The sequence below is a fragment of the Mytilus trossulus genome, chromosome 1 (genome assembly GCF_036588685.1).
Source record: "Mytilus trossulus isolate FHL-02 chromosome 1, PNRI_Mtr1.1.1.hap1, whole genome shotgun sequence".
Lineage (NCBI taxonomy): Eukaryota > Metazoa > Mollusca > Bivalvia > Mytilida > Mytilidae > Mytilus > Mytilus trossulus.
In genome coordinates, this window is record NC_086373.1 from 88,532,862 (window position 1) to 88,549,313 (window position 16,452).

General features: G+C 30.9%; 1 protein-coding gene across 9 annotated transcripts in view; it reads left to right on the forward strand.

Moving 5' to 3' along the window:
• LOC134688602 (dynein axonemal heavy chain 12-like) overlaps positions 1–16,452 on the forward strand; it is a 65,253-nt gene that overhangs the window by 29,046 nt on the left and 19,755 nt on the right. For 7 of the 9 annotated variants that reach the window (XM_063549442.1, XM_063549441.1, XM_063549432.1 and 4 more), the window contains 18 exons: positions 2,119–2,244; positions 3,256–3,447; positions 3,689–3,834; positions 4,858–4,996; positions 5,542–5,708; positions 6,269–6,461; positions 6,830–7,035; positions 7,409–7,483; positions 7,860–7,950; positions 9,065–9,079; positions 10,758–10,936; positions 11,235–11,427; positions 12,067–12,228; positions 12,366–12,560; positions 13,000–13,296; positions 13,549–13,806; positions 15,008–15,229; positions 15,834–16,364. In XM_063549442.1, coding sequence (XP_063405512.1) covers positions 2,119–2,244; positions 3,256–3,447; positions 3,689–3,834; positions 4,858–4,996; positions 5,542–5,708; positions 6,269–6,461; positions 6,830–7,035; positions 7,409–7,483; positions 7,860–7,950; positions 9,065–9,079; positions 10,758–10,936; positions 11,235–11,427; positions 12,067–12,228; positions 12,366–12,560; positions 13,000–13,296; positions 13,549–13,806; positions 15,008–15,229; positions 15,834–16,364 — 3,387 coding nt within the window. Of the gene's footprint in view, positions 1–2,118; positions 2,245–3,255; positions 3,448–3,688; positions 3,835–4,857; positions 4,997–5,541; positions 5,709–6,268; positions 6,462–6,829; positions 7,036–7,408; positions 7,484–7,859; positions 7,951–8,461; positions 8,477–9,064; positions 9,080–10,757; positions 10,937–11,234; positions 11,428–12,066; positions 12,229–12,365; positions 12,561–12,999; positions 13,297–13,548; positions 13,807–15,007; positions 15,230–15,833; positions 16,365–16,452 lie in introns of all 9 variants that reach the window. The other 2 variants (XM_063549440.1, XM_063549443.1) reach the window with 2 other exon arrangements.

Genomic DNA, 16,452 nt, shown 5'->3' on the forward strand with positions numbered 1-16,452 from the left:
AGAATTGTAGAATCTACTGCTAAACAATTTACAAATCTTTCTGTATGATATAATGAGCAATGTACTTTGAACAAATAACCCTTAAAAGGAAGTAAGTATTAAAGATATTTCACAGGATCGTCCACGTTGATAACACTGCATATTCCTCAAATGTTTTATTCCTCATTCAGTTTTTACACGAGAAGAAACAAAGATCAAATTCATTTGCATTCGAATATGGCACACTTCTTTAGTTTTGTAAACAAATCAATGTTCTAATTCCAATGAAACATAGTTTACATGCATGACTTCACAATTTCTTTTTAATGACCTTGAGATCAAAATGGAGATGAATGACATGAAATTTAAAAAAAACATCTGAATAAGCCAATTTGTAGTTTTCACTTTTTAAAAAATTGTAAAACATTCCTTTGTTCAAGAATGTTTTATTTCCTCAAATCTAAATGTCAGCCTTTAGAATTGGTCATTAAAGTCTGCTTTGAACAACAAGGTCCATATAAAGTATTGTTTTGACCTTTTGAAAATGAAAAATAATTCTCTTTATTGATTTAGAATTGGACATGACACTGACAGATGAATTTATATATGGTTGAATCAGAACAAAATACAGTTGATTTATTGCTGTAGATTTTTTTTTAATTTTTAACCATGAGCTGTAAATGTTGCTTGATATTATAAATTTATTTTCACACACTTTTTGAACCACTTAAAAAATGTAGCTTCAAAAGTTTTACTCATTCGAAGTGTATATTGCTGCCATAATTGTCCCCAAAAAAATAAATGCATAGATTTTTTTGGTATCTTAGTATTTTATCCCTGAAAAATAAATTACACAAGTGTTATGTTGATAATGCTTTGAATATTCCATATGTATTTAATTATTGCTCCTCCTCACCTTCTCACACCACCAACCCCCAGAAAGAAACCATACAATTTGTTGTTTTTCAAGTTGAAGAAAGTTTTATTTATTTCATTTTGATATGGGAAAAAGAAAATATTTAATGATAGCTATCGTTTAATCAAAGGAACATTTTGATAACATTAAAGTGGAGGAAAATGCAGATATTTGAAATGAGTATTGTCATTTTTTTAATATTATGCAGATATTTTCAAAAATAATTTTTATTATTGCATAGCAATATAATATTTCCCATAGAAAGTAACCAAACATTAGCATGCAATAATTCCAACATTGCACTAGTGCAATAAATCTTCAAAATTCATGACGTCATCAACGACAGTCTTAATTTAAACCAATTTTTACTTTCAAATATTATATTGCTATACAATAAAAGGGTTATTGCATGAATATTGGGGAATATTGTCCCTCGAAGAACATATATTGCACTCGCAAGCTTGTGCAATATAAAATTCTACTCTGGACAATATTCATGCAATAACCCTTTACTATCATACTTTTATAAGTTATATGGTTTGCTACGGATCCATAGAGGGTTAGTAAAATCCATAGGGGGTGAGGCCGGAGGCCGAGTCCCCTATGGATTTTATTCACCCTCTTTGGATCCGTAAGGGGTCAATAGTTAACCGTATAACGAATTTATCGCACGCCAGTCTTTTTCTGCTGCGTTTTGTTGTAAAATAATCAACGAAACATAACAACATTAATATATGACGTCACCATTACCGCGTCACGAACCCCCTATGAAACTTACTAACCCCCTACGGTCTCATAGGGGGTCACCACGTGACGGCGTTAAACCAATCACAATGTGATAATTTACTGTGGTGCGATAATGGGCTTTGATGATCAGAAAACCATTATATTCCAAGTGAGCACTATATATTTTTCGTTTACATTTTTTTTAAATTTTGTCATATTGTTATTTTTCATGAAATACAATTTTTTTTTTATATAAGTCCAGCAGTCTATAAATGAATAAATGAAAAAGAAATCATGGTAAAAATAAACTCATCATAGATACCAGGACTAAATTTTGTCTATACGCCAGACGGGCATTTCGTCTACAAAAGACTCATCAGTGATGCTTGAATCCAAAAAAGTTAAAAAGGACAAATAAAGTATGAAGTTAAAGAGCATTTAGAACCAAAATTAATAAAACCATCAATTATGTTTATTGTGAGAATTTCATTTTTAAGGAATATGTCGCTGGTCGTTATGCCAACCAAGTGAGGTCATTAATGTACTTGTTTGACATGCTTATGCATGAGCATGTAAATGCTGAAGATGCCCATGACAACAAAAACCTCAAAGTTTATGCTGTGGTAAGTAACAATAGGATGAATAAACATTTAATCATTGTGTTGTCAGTATGTTTTTGTTGTTTGTGTTTACGTTAGAAAGATTGAATTTAATATGAAAAAGAAGATGTGGTATGATGGCCAATGAGACAACTATCCACAAAAGACCAAAATGACACAGACATTAACAATTATAGGTCACCATACGGCCTTCAACAATGAGCAAAGCCCATACTGCATAGTCAGCTATAAAAGGCCCCGATAAGACAATGTAAAACAATTCAAACGAGAAACTAACTGCCTTATTTATGTAAAAAAAATGAAAGAAAAACAAATATGGAACACAGAAACAAACGACAACCACTGAATTTACAGGCTCCTGACTTGGGACAGGCACATACATAAATAATGTGGCGGGGTTAAACATGTAAGCGGGATCCCAACCCTCCCCCTAACCTGGGACAGTGGTATAACAGTACAACATAAGAACGAACTATAAAAATCAGTTGAAAAAGGCTTTACTCATCAGATGGACAAAAATAAAGTGGACGTGGCAAGGTACTTTATACAAAATAAGAACAGTAACAAAATGAATCTTCATTAGATTTGAAGTTTTTACTGAATGAAATTAAATTTATGCATATGAAAACAAGACAAATAATGCTTTTTACAATTCTTATCATAGTTCATAGATAATGATCCTTTTATATATACATATATACATTAGTTACAGTGACTTGACTGTTAGTGTTGCTATCCACCAATTGCATTAAAGGTTAAGACATGTCTCAAAGAATGTTAAAATTCGGTTTTATTACTAATAGAAATTATATATCAGTTTTAAAATTGGATTTTCTAAACTTAAAAATTTCTACAAGAGAAGAAAGTTAAATGTCATACACATGTCACACAAAAAAAGATTGGTTTTAATTTTTATCTGGCTATCTTACATACCTCCATACTCAACACCTTAATTCTGATTTTTATAAATCTAGTAACAGAGCAGCAATATGGTATTTATTATTTTTTTTATAGTCAGCCATATTGTTTTCCATACCTTGGAGTATTGGTGCATGTGTGGATGCTGATGGACGCAACAAGTTTGATGTTTTCTTCAAAGAGCTGATTTCTGGAAAGCAGGAAGAATTCCCCATGCCTAAGGCTGTAGGAGCTAAGTTGGATGTACCCATTCCTGATAATATGCATGTTTATGAAATATTTTATGAAGTAAGTTAATAAAACACTGATGTTCTCAGTCTTTTAGGCATTTAATTAATTCAGACGGGTAAAAGCTCACAATTCAAGCTCCTGTTACTTTAAGGTTTTTTGTTATTTTTTTCATCCTTTAAGTTTTGTGTTTTTCAAAAATAGCACATACTGAAATAGAGTTACAAAAATAGTTTCATTCCATGTCAGGAATTTTTGTATAGAATTTATTGTAGTAAAAATGACCTCATTATATTTGTAGTTTAAAAATCGTGGAGCTTGGAAACACTGGAATGATTTGATAAAAAATCTTGAAATAAAGGCCAAAAAAATCAGAGAAATGTTGGTACCAACCATGGATACAGCCAGATATTCATTCTTAATGGAGCTGTGTATTGAGCATTCTAGGTATGTAAATGTTTCATTTCAATCTTCTGACATTCTGGGGTTTGTTATCCTTTAATTACTATTATAAGATATATGAATAAGTCTTGTTGATTTATGTGATGTCAGAGAAGTATGGTTGAAACCAATTATGCCCCATCTGTTGACAAAAATTTTTTTTTATTCATATTTCTTTTATTTATCAGAATAAGATTTTAAGTGATTTGAGGAGGCTCGCGGGTATTGAAATTTTAGAAAAAAATCAAACATTTATTTTTCTTTACAAAGTTTATTAATTACCTTAAGTAGTTGTTACTTTGTCATATGGTACAAAATCATTCCAAAAAAATCAATACTGGTTGGCCCCAGGTGACTTTTAAAATGTAGATAGCATTGGAAAAGCTCCAAATTATCTCCCTTTGGTGCAAAAATGCCATTTTTGGCATGAAAATTGAAATATCTTTTTTAACTCATCGGTGACCTATATTTTTTATTATTGTTTTCGAATCAGCTGTACATAAACTAAATGATTTTAAAATTTAAGCGATTTCTGTAATTTAGTTCTTTTTTTATTTCGATAATACCGCTATTTCTCCTATTAGTTCAACAGAAAAAATGGACATTAACAAAAATGCATGCTTCTTTCGAAGGCAGATTGTGAGCGTAAATGAATGGTGACCCTATTTTTTTATTTCATTTTTCTATTAGGTATAAGATAAAGTTCATTTATAGAAAAAATTAGCGAAATCCTATATTAAATAAAAAAAAATGATTTACACCCGCGAGCCCCCTTAAGGATGATATTATGATTAACTAAGAAGGACATGATATTGATAAAAGGAATCAGCTTTGATAGACACAATTGTTGTTTAATGATATATTTTATGAAATTCTAAAATCTCACATCCAATGCAACTTTCTAGCAGTTAAGGCAGTTCCCAAACTTGCAAGGTACATAAATTGCTTTTGTGTATCCATGCAGAGCCACAGAAGTATTTTATACCAAATTTGGTCATCTGTTATAAAATTATGTTATTTATATTTTAGACCTATTCTGTTTGTTGGACCAACTGGTACAGGCAAGTCAGTGTATGTACAAGACAAACTGATGAATGGTCTTTCTAAGGATAAATATCTTCCAGCTTTTGTCAACTTCTCAGCACAGACCAGTGCTAATCAAACACAGGTAAATAAAAACTGTCCTATTTAAAATGTTTAGGTATGGTTTGATAAAACTTTAGGGTTACATTATACAAATAAAATCAATAAGTTGCAGACCATTTTATTCTATTGACCAAATTTTACTAAAAACAAGATGTCCTAACATACAGAAATCACCTTTAACTATTCCCTAAATAATGACCACAAGTTACAAGGACATAAAAAAAGATTATGTAATAATTTATGTTAATGTAAATTGAATATCTAGAACAAGTGACAACCACCAATTTTGTGCGACAAAAGATTGAAATTTACTCTTGAAGAATGACCATTAGATTGGTATGGTATTCTATATCAGTTTGTTAATCCAAAACATCTTAAAAACTGCTTAAAAGATTTCCACAAAATTGCAATGATGTATAATTCTTAAGAAAATTAGGTAAATCAACCCCTTTTTATTTTTATCTGAGTCTTTTGGGGAATTTCATGTCCCAATTTATCTTATAAGTGGGAAAAACTGTATCTGTTTTCCTAAGCATCAATAACTTCAATGAAATTTTCTTTTTTTAGAACATTATAATGTCAAGATTAGACAAACGTAGGAAAGGTGTGTTTGGACCACAGATGGGTAAAAAGGCTGTTATTTTTGTTGATGATTTGAACATGCCAGCTAAAGAAGTATATGGTGCCCAACCTCCTATTGAACTTCTGAGACAGTTCCAGGATCATGGTTATTGGTGAGTGACAGATTTTTGTTGTACTTTATAACAGAGAATGTGGAACTATTTAAGAAAATGTTTAAATATCCTGTTATGGCAATAGACCAGATGCATTATTGGAATCCCAGAAAAAAAGGTGGTATTGCCTATGGTGAATTTTTTTTAAAAGAGGCAGAAAATACCACAGAGCCTATCCTAACCCATAAGTCAAAAGAAAACAGAAATTCCATGTACTTCAAGATAAAACAAAAAAACAAACAGATCTTTAAAACAATACACAGCAAATTAAAGACTAATCAACACTTAACCAAGAACTGAACATTTTACTTTAGACTGTAAAATTCATAGAAATGTTTGTGATGACAGTATTCAGTTACAACATGTAGATAATGCATCATGTTTGTTCAAATCCTTTTCAATGAGATCAGATAAAAACACAGTAAACTCTTCATCATTTATGCTCATATAAACTTTTTGGGGATAGCATTAGAAGTAAATATGGCAGACACAATGTACCTTTGGTTCCATATTCATAAGAATTGATTATATTGATTTTAAAATGCTTTGTTTGCTTAAAGGTATGACTTGAAGGAAACGTCTAAACTTCTACTACAAGATGTCCAGTTGATTTGTGCCATGGGACCCCCAGGAGGAGGTAGAAATGATGTGACTCTCAGATTTATGAGACATTTTAACATGATTGGAATAAACTCCTTCAGTGAAGACACTATGATCAAAATATTCTCCATAATGATATCTACCTACATGAGAGTAAGTATACTAAAGATAAAAAAAAACTTGTATGAAAAAGGCATATTGCCTAAAATAATTAGCTCAGCAGCTGTTTGCAATTTAAACAGCAAACTTGCTTATCTAGATATAGGAAGATGTGGTATGAGTGCCAATGAGACAACTCTCCATCCAAATAACAATTTATAAAAGTAAACCATTATTGGTCAAGGTACAGCCTAGATTGTCGCCTAGATTGTCTTGGCTCTTGGAATCATGATTGTAAATTTGTATTTATCAGAGGGTTTTCTGGTCCTACAAACTATTTAATATTAATATATGTTCTGTGTATTGAGTTTTCAGGAGATTTGTGAACCTAATAAATTATGATTGTTTATATGTTTTTTTAGGGTGCTGAGTTTTCAGGAGATTTCCTGGCCCTTGGTAACATGATTGTTAGTGCCACAAATGACATGTATAAACAAGCTATTGCCAACCTGTTACCAACACCAGCTAAATCACATTACGTGTTTAATTTACGAGATTTCTCCAGAGTCATCCTTGGAGTGTGTCTGATCAAGAAGAATGAGGTGGAAAACAAACGTGTGATGATGAGGTAGATAACAACTGCCTATAGGCACACAATATAGATAAAAGCATTAAAACCCATAGACATACACTACAGTTATCATTGATGTTTTTGCTAAATAACAAATTACAAGAATTAGATAAACTGCTGTATATGTTTCTTTTAGCTTTAGTAACATTCAAGGTGTTAATAATTGTTTACTCAAAGTCAAATATGTAAAAAAAAAAAAAACGTTTGCATTTGCTGTTTATTGTAAAGACAAAGTCACTGTTCTGGAAAACTATCCCTTTCAAGATTTAGCTTTTCTTTTGGTTAATAATAAAAAAAAATATCGAAAAATTATGGTATCCTCTATAAAGATCAGAAGAAAAAAATTGCATGAAAAAATGACTTATTACAGATTATGGGTCCATGAAGTGATGAGAGTATTCTACGATCGGCTCACAGATGATGCAGACAGATCATGGTTATTCAAGTAAGTCATGTTATGGTTGGTTGTTTTTTTGGTTTAAATTTAAGGCCTATTCATTCTTTTACACTTACTGAGACATATTGATTTGTAATGATGATAATCCCCAACATGTATCATATAGGCCTTTAAAAGTTGTTTTACATTGGACTATATATGAAATACTTTTTACGAATCTTTAGAACAATTGAACCATTCTAAACAATATATGAATTGATGTTAATGTTTTAATGAAAAGTTGATTATTTAGTTTCATACTCGACTTTCATTTATTCAGATACTGTTGTCTAGTTGAAAGTTATTCACCTATGAAAAGTGGTAAATTTTTATGGAGAATCTACAAAATGAGTGTTATTGATTAAGAATGTATTTTATCTTATAGAACCACACAGAATGCTGTGAAGGACTACTTTAAAGAGAGTTTTGACAGTTTATTTGAACATCTGGCCGGTGGTGGCAGCGGAGAAGGAAAGGTACATTTTCTGATAAATGTCTTCATTGTCAGGATTAATAATACAACTAAAACAGAAACCCCTTAGAAGTAGTTTTTCTCAGATTAAGTTTGAAAATGGCTGTAAAAGTGCTATTAAAATCTGGAGAACATTGAAGTAAATTGTCTGAAAGGTTAAATGAACATGCCTGCATTTCGAAATTAGTTTCAAACAGCTAACCTTTAAAGTATGAAAAGCCATTGGAGCCCTTTTTGGATAGAGACTGTCATATTACAGCCCCTAATGGTAACATATTAGAATTTGCCTTATTCTGGATTAATAATAATCCTGGACATCAAACAAACATTTAAATATAAGGTGGTTTTTTTTTAGGTTTTTCTTGAGATATATTATTTAAATAAATAAAAAGTAAAATAATATAACTACCGAATTCTGAGGAAAATTCCAAACGGAAAGTCCTTAATCAAATGGCAAGATCACTGATATTGACTTTTTATGTTGTTATAATGTAGTATTTATTTATCTGTAACAGGGACCTCCATCAAAGGTATCAATTTAAATGTGTGAAATATAGATATTTCTTGCTAGATCATGTTGTCTAGGAGTGTGTTTACTTTGTTCAAGAACTTTTTAAAAAATCTTTTCTTTCTTGAACTTTATTGTAATGAAACTGACCTATTGAAAGTATTGTTATTAAGTGTCAGTAATCTTTCGATCTATGATTTGATATATTTCTTAAGATTTACAATCTAATGTAATAATTTTCAAGTCTTTGTCATGTTAACTTTTTGTCAGAGACATATAAAAAAGCATTGACATTTTTTGTCATAAACTCTATTCTCTTTCACTCTGCTAATAGCTGTTCTAGATTCTGAAAATAAATGTTTGGCTTTTCTTTCTATATGTTTTGAATTCTAGTAAGATGATGCAAGTGTACGATATACAATTCTTGAATTAGTCAAGTATTTATAACTATATATTAAATTTCTGGAAGTTTTAAAACTGAAATAAGTTCTTGCTTAACTTACAAATAAACCAGGGTATATTAACAGTATTATTTGTAGATATGAAATTCAAATTAAGTAGTTAGCTAGATTCTTGTGTTTTATCTAGTTAGTATATTATTTGTTAACAGCGTTCTGATACAGAGGTGAGAGTTCAATGCCTGATGATTTTGTTTCACCTGCAATGATTACTGCAGAATGCTTGACATAGGGATGTTAATCCTACTTCAACAGAGTTCTGGAATAACTTATTTTATCAAAACCTGTAGATTTCATTCTTAAAATGATACCATTTGAAGTGAAGTTTCCGTCTGACATATTTATGATTTTTTTTTATCTCATTTTCTTAGTTCAATGAATGCATGATAAACTCCATATCACATGAAATTTCAGTTATTATAAGTAATAAGACAACTTATTTAGTATCAAGATTATTTGGGCTGTATACATGTCTGTTCATCTTACCATGATAAGTGTTGAGTCTGTTTTTCAGATGCTATAAGAAGTTGGTAAACTATATTTTGTGAATAGAACAAATAAAAGTGTACATATTTGTCTGGTAGGGTTCATCTTAACTTGACCTATTTTCATGGTTCATTGGTCAATGTTAAGGTTTTTTTTATAAGGTTGGTTTCTCAGATATTATAAGCAAAGGTCAACTTTATTTTGTGTATGGAATAGAGTAATGAGTAATGATGACATTATCATCATAACTGGACCTCATATATATGTTCATTGATAAAGTTGAGTTTGTGTAGTAATTCAGTAAGGTAGATGAGACATTTCACTTGTGCACTCTTTAATCTTTTGATGTATTTGTTTTTATATAATTTCATTTTGTTTTGTCACATATTTAAATTGCAAATTATTTGTTACAGTTATTTTTATTTTTTATTTATTGAAGAGTATATATTTAAAGGTAGAGGTACATGTAGGTAAATCAGCGATCATTGGGATTTCTAGGAAATTATTCCTGAACTAGAACATGTGGAACTGTATCTAATTATTCAAATATATTCAAACTTTTATATTTGCTTAGATAAAATTGATTTAAAGTTGTTAAAAAGTGGAGTAAATGTATGAATTTAATATTGCTGTTCGGTCTGAGCCAAGGTCTGTGTTGAAGATCTTACTTTGACCTATAATGGTTTACTTTTATATATTGTCACTTGGATGGGGAATTTTTATTGGTACTCATACCACATCTTTGTATATCTATATCAGATACAGTTCCACCCACTTTAGTTTAATTAATATCCCAGGGATTACCTAATTAGCATACCTCTTACTTTAATCACAAATGATGATTTACTTTGTTTGCATGCATTATCACATCAGTCTAAGTATAGATTAAAAATAGTATACTGTAAACCAACTTATTTTCGCGAGTGATTTATTTTCGTGACTTTGGCAAGAAGATAAATAACGCAAATGTAAATCGCAAATTTGTTAAACTTGGACCGTACCTTCAAGTGAATTAGAAAATCGTGAAATTATATAGCCGCGAAGTGGTCTAGAAAAAGGTAAAATGCGAAATAAAGTATCCGAGGAAATAAGTTGGTTTACAGTAGATATAAAGTAGAAGTTCTGTGAACCAGGCATTTGACATAAATCACTGGATTGTCAATATATAAGAAATTTCAGATAAGCAGTGAATTCAAAGGATATAAAGATACTTCCCTTTACTTGTATATCAATGGAATAAATTATCTCAGCTTAGTACATTTATATTTATATTACCGGTAATTTGAGGATAGTTGAAGCTGAGGATAAAAAAAGTCTTGTTTGATACCAAAATGTAGCAAGACTATTTGTTTTCTACAGGTTAAAGAAGATGATTTAAGAAGTTTAATGTTTGGTGATTACATGAACCCTGATGCCGAGGCTGAGGAGAGAGTTTATGATGAAGTGAAATCTGTTGACTCTATGTACACCATTGTAGAGCAATGTTTAGAAGAGTACAATAATACACATAAAAATAGAATGAATCTTGTCATCTTCAGGTCAGCACCATATAATGTTATGTTCATAAAGTTTGAAATTGTTGTACAGTATAAAGAATTGGTCATTCATTCAGAAATAAGATGTTGTTAAAGATTTCAAAATATATTTTTTTTATTGCAGAAAGGTAGATGCCAAAATTTAATATGTAACTATGATCTTATTAGAAAAATAAAGATATAGTTTTGAAATATTTTAACAAAAAAACTATGTGTTTTAAATGTTTAAAATTGAGTAATTCATATCAAAATAATTTTTATACATTTTCCTGAATTTCAAAGTAGAAATGATCCATTTCAGATATGTGTTAGAACATTTGTCTCGTATCTGTCGTGTTCTGAGAATCCCAGGAGGTAATGCCTTGTTAGTAGGCGTAGGAGGAAGTGGTCGTCAATCCTTAACTAGATTAGCAACAGCCATGGCAGGATATGATCTCTTCCAACCAGAAATCTCAAAGAACTATGGAAAAGTAGAATGGAGAGAGGATATTAAGGTAAGAATAATAAAGTAGCTGTTGGTTAAAATCAGTTGGACATAAACACAACATCAGAATGTTACTGAAATACACATCTAGAGTTCACCATATGACCTTCAAAAATTGACAACTGCCATAGAGTTTTAAATTGCCCGCGTTTAGACAATTATTGTTTTAACTGTTGAGTACACATCAATGTTACAGCAACTAAATAATAAAAACAACGGTCAACATAATGACATCTAAAGGTCAACATGCAGATTTCAACAATATATAGATATCTGAAATAAATTTCAAACTCTTAATCACTTTGAAGTTAACAAGTTTTGAAGAAATGTTTGAAAACACAATGATATGACATCAACATTTTATTGTTCTAATAACATAAAACCAAGAAACATTTATATATATGACATGTATTCACTTTTAAATTAACAGATTAATTACAATTTTTGTATGAATAAGCTGAACTGTAGATTGTATACCTCTAATGTCTCATAAGTCAATTTGTTTGGCTGGGTGTTGATTATTTTAAATATTGTATATGTTTTACTGTATATTGTTCAGATGTTAATCAATATGTGACACTTTAAAAAAATAATTTATTCTCATTATTCTGTACAATTGAGTAAACATGACAATAAATGTATTTTACAGTCAGTACTGAAAGGATGTGGAGCAAGTGGAAAGACAACTGTATTCTTAGTCACAGACACCCAAATTAAAGAGGAATCATTCCTGGAGGACATTGATAACTTATTAAACACAGGAGAGGTCCCTAATCTGTTCCCTGCTGATGAGAAGGCAGAAATTATGGAGGTAAGCCACACTTTCTAATTAGAATATTTTCACAAATAATTTGTTTTTTGTCATTTTAAAGAAAACTTGTTTTATTAAATAATGTTCAAGAGGTCAAAACAGCTGTATTTATGAATGTGTAATTTAATTTCTTCCAGACTGTTAGACCAGTAGCACAAGCTGGAGACAAGATGGCCGACTTCAGTCCACTGGCATTATTTGCCTTCTTTGTCAATCGTATCAGAGAGAATTTACATATTATCATAGCCTTCAGTCCGATAGGAGATGCTTTCCGTAACAGACTAAGGCAGTTTCCATCTTTGATTAACTGCTGTACTATTGATTGGTTCCAGGTAAGTCAATTCTGTTATTCTGTAATATTACTGATAGTTTCATTGGAAATATCCATAACAAACTTCCAGTCCCTAACTGCTGTGTAAATGATAGATCGAGGTAAATGTAAATAAGAGGAGATATATTGTATATGTCAATGAGATAGCAACCTAAACAATGATGGTCTTTAACAATAGTCAAGTTTCTATACAATATCTTAGGCTCTAAGTAACGGTCAGTTTTTACAAAGCTTCTTATATCCTAGGATATTTTCTTTAGTCCTGCAGCCCTAAAATGTAAAAAACATGCCACTTTTTTTTGTTTCAGTAATGTTAAAAATACGATAGATCTGTATCATTTTAAATATCTGAAGTATAAGTTGTCTATGTTATTCAATAATTCACATTACTTCATGCATATCCATATTGATGCCATTTTTCTATGCTTATCTTTCAACAGACTTGGCCAGATGATGCATTAGAGAGAGTAGCCAATAAATTCTTGGAGAATACAGAACTTTCTGACCATGACAGGAAAGAATCTGTCATGATTGTCAAGCACTTCCATCAGAGCACCATTAATCTGTCAACAAAGTTCTTAAATCAGTTAGGCAGACATAATTATGTTACACCAACATCGTACTTAGAGTTGATCAACTCATTCAAAAACTTACTACAAAGTAAACAGGATGAGATATCTAAAGCCAAACGTAGATATGTGGTTGGTCTAGAGAAATTGGCCTTTGCTGCTTCACAGGTAATTTTTTTTTTGCAAATAGAAAATCTTTCACATGAAATTTTGTTTGTTTGAGATGGAGATTTTTTAAAATATTTTTATCTATTCCCGAAGCTGTATTTTGATATCATACATACTTAATTAATCATTAGTTATTGTTCTTAAGTTTGACTCTGGTATCAGATTATTGTCAAAACGACCCCCCTTTTTGGGAGGACCCAAATTTTTTAATTAACAGCTGTTCTGATACTATTTTTGTTTGGTCATTACTAGGTGGCAGACATGCAAAAAGAACTGGAAGAACTCCAGCCACAGCTGGTCATCTCAGCAGAGGAAAACTCTAAGATGATGGTCATTATAGAGAAGGAGTCCGGTGAAGTAGAGGCTACAAGTAAAATAGTCAAAGCTGATGAAGCTGTAGCTAATGTACAGGCTGCAGAGGCTCAGGCTCTGAAAGATGAATGTGAGGCAGAACTTGCAGAGGCTATTCCTGCTCTAGAGGCTGCTCTTGCTGCACTGGATACCTTAAAGGTATTATAGTGAACCCTATTGAACCTTTCTATAGACTCACCTGCAAGTTACCTGTCCATTTAAACTTTTGGCAGTTCTATTGTCCCATCTAACAAATACAACAGGTATTGTAAACTGTATAGTTTATTCACCAGGACCTTTAAATTTCTTCTAAGAGAAATATATCACTCATTGATTAATTTACCTGAGTAAAAAATTTATCTGCTAAATTAGATGGAAATAACATGTTTACTATTTATAAAAAAACTGTATATGAGTTTGAATGTATTATATTTTCAATCTGTTGAATGTAAACACTGATTCAAACATTAATAAAAGTTGATTCCTAAAAAAAATTAACATTATTCCTATTTCCAAAAAAAAATTGATAAAAAAAACCTAAAAATGTTGATGTTTACATATTAAGGCCTTCTTAAAAGTAATCTATTACTAAACAAAAAACTAAAAAATGCAAATTTTCATACGAACAATACTTTTTATTTTAAAAACAAACTGTTTATGATTAAGTTATTATTTATTTTGAAAATATTGAAAAAAATATTATAAATGTTTAATAAACATGAAATCACAGGCATTTTTTTTTTATGTGAAACATGTAATTTCTATCAATTTAGCAGATAAATTTTCTACTGAGGTAGATTAATCAATGAGTGATATATTTCTCTTAGAAGAAATTTAAAGGTCCTGGTGAATAAACTATACAGTTTACAATACCTGTTGTATTTGTTAGATGGGACAATAGAACTGCCAAAAGTTTAAATGGACAGGTAACTTGCAGGTGAATCTATAGAAAGGTTCAATAGGGTTCGCTATAAATCTTTTGTGTCATTATGGTGCTTCTTTTGAAATCAGAAAATGCATGGTTTGGAAAATTTAATTTCAAGTATCTTAACTTATCACAGTGTCCATTATTGTATCACCTATTTTTATTTGCATATAAAAAAAAATCATTGAAAAGTATGTTTACCGGTAAAGAAAAAAAACATTTTTTGTAAAAGCATGATGCTTTTCAATTATATTAACTCAAAATTCATCTGATATCAATTTTTAGGTAAAATATAGTCTTCTTTAACTGTTGCATGAACTCTGTGTAAGAAATTAAGGTGTATTCCATGAACATTTTCAAAAAATTTGTGGAAAATGGTACTTTGTCCTATGAATACAATATGACATGTGCTAATTATGTTTTCTTTGCCAATAGCCTGCTGATATTGTTATTGTGAAGTCCATGAAGAATCCACCTTCTGGTGTCAAACTTGTCATGTCTGCTGTGTGTGTCATGAAGGACATCAAACCAGATAAAGTCAATGACCCAGATAAACCAGGACAAAAGATCCTTGATTACTGGGGACCCTCAAAGAAAGTTCTGGGAGACATGAGTTTCTTGAACAATCTCAAAGCCTATGATAGAGATAATATTCCAGTAAGTAATGTCACATAGGTCTTGAAATTGATCATATAACTGATATAAATATTTGTTTAGAATGTGGAAAACTGCAGGGTCAGAAATTTGCAGCAGTTGTTTATTAACTTCTTGATACACATATTTATGCCCCATTTATGGGCATTATGTTTTTTGGTTTGTGGGTTCTTTGTCTGTCCGGCTTCAGGTTAAAGTTTTTGGTCAAGGTAATTTTTGATGAAGTTGAAGTCCAATCTACTTGAAACTTAGTCCCTATGATATGATCTTTCTAATTTTAATGGCAAATTAGAGTTTTCCCAATTTCACGGTCCACTGAACATAGAAAATGATAGTGTGAGCCCTATCCATGTACCATGGACATATTCTTGTTTTTTACAAGTTTGTGATCTTGGAATAGCTTATAAAATGAATATATCATAGTAATTTGTATCTTTATCTGTAAGAATATGGAAGATAATAGGTCAGAATCTTGAAGCAGTTTAAATTTTCAAGAAAGTTTTAAGAAACTGTCAGTGATTGTTTTCTTATTTTAGATTCTGTCTGATTTGAAAATATTTTCAATTGTTGATTAAAATTACTGATATGATATAACTTTTGTCTACAGGTACATTGTATGAAGCAGATTCGTAAGGAATTCATAACAAACCCAGATTTTGATCCCGCCAAAGTAGCTAATGCCTCATCTGCTGCTGAGGGTCTGTGTAAATGGGTCTTAGCCATGGAAATATATGATAGAGTGGCTAAAGTTGTGGCACCAAAGAAAGAAAAACTAAAAGAAGCAGAAGAAGAACTTAATAGTACAATGACACTACTGAATGCCAAACGTGCTGAGCTTGCAGCTGTTGAAAAACGTCTTGCAGATTTACGTGCTACTTTCCAAGAAATGACAGAGAAGAAAGAAAGATTGGAATTTCAGGTGGATCTTTGTGCCAAGAAACTAAAAAGAGCTGAAAAGCTTATTGGTGGATTAGGAGGAGAGAAAGATAGGTGGACTGTTGCTGCCACAAACTTACAGAATATTTTTGACAATTTAGTTGGTGATGTGTTGATAGCTGCAGGAGTTATTGCCTATCTTGGTCCTTTCACCATGGCTTTCAGAGACGAATGCACTAAAGAATGGGTCAAAGTCTGCACAGTAGGTTTTATTTGTAACAAATTTGGATTTTAAATTTCTTTTTTTATAATATTTATACTTATTGATGAATTAACTAATGTTTGGATTG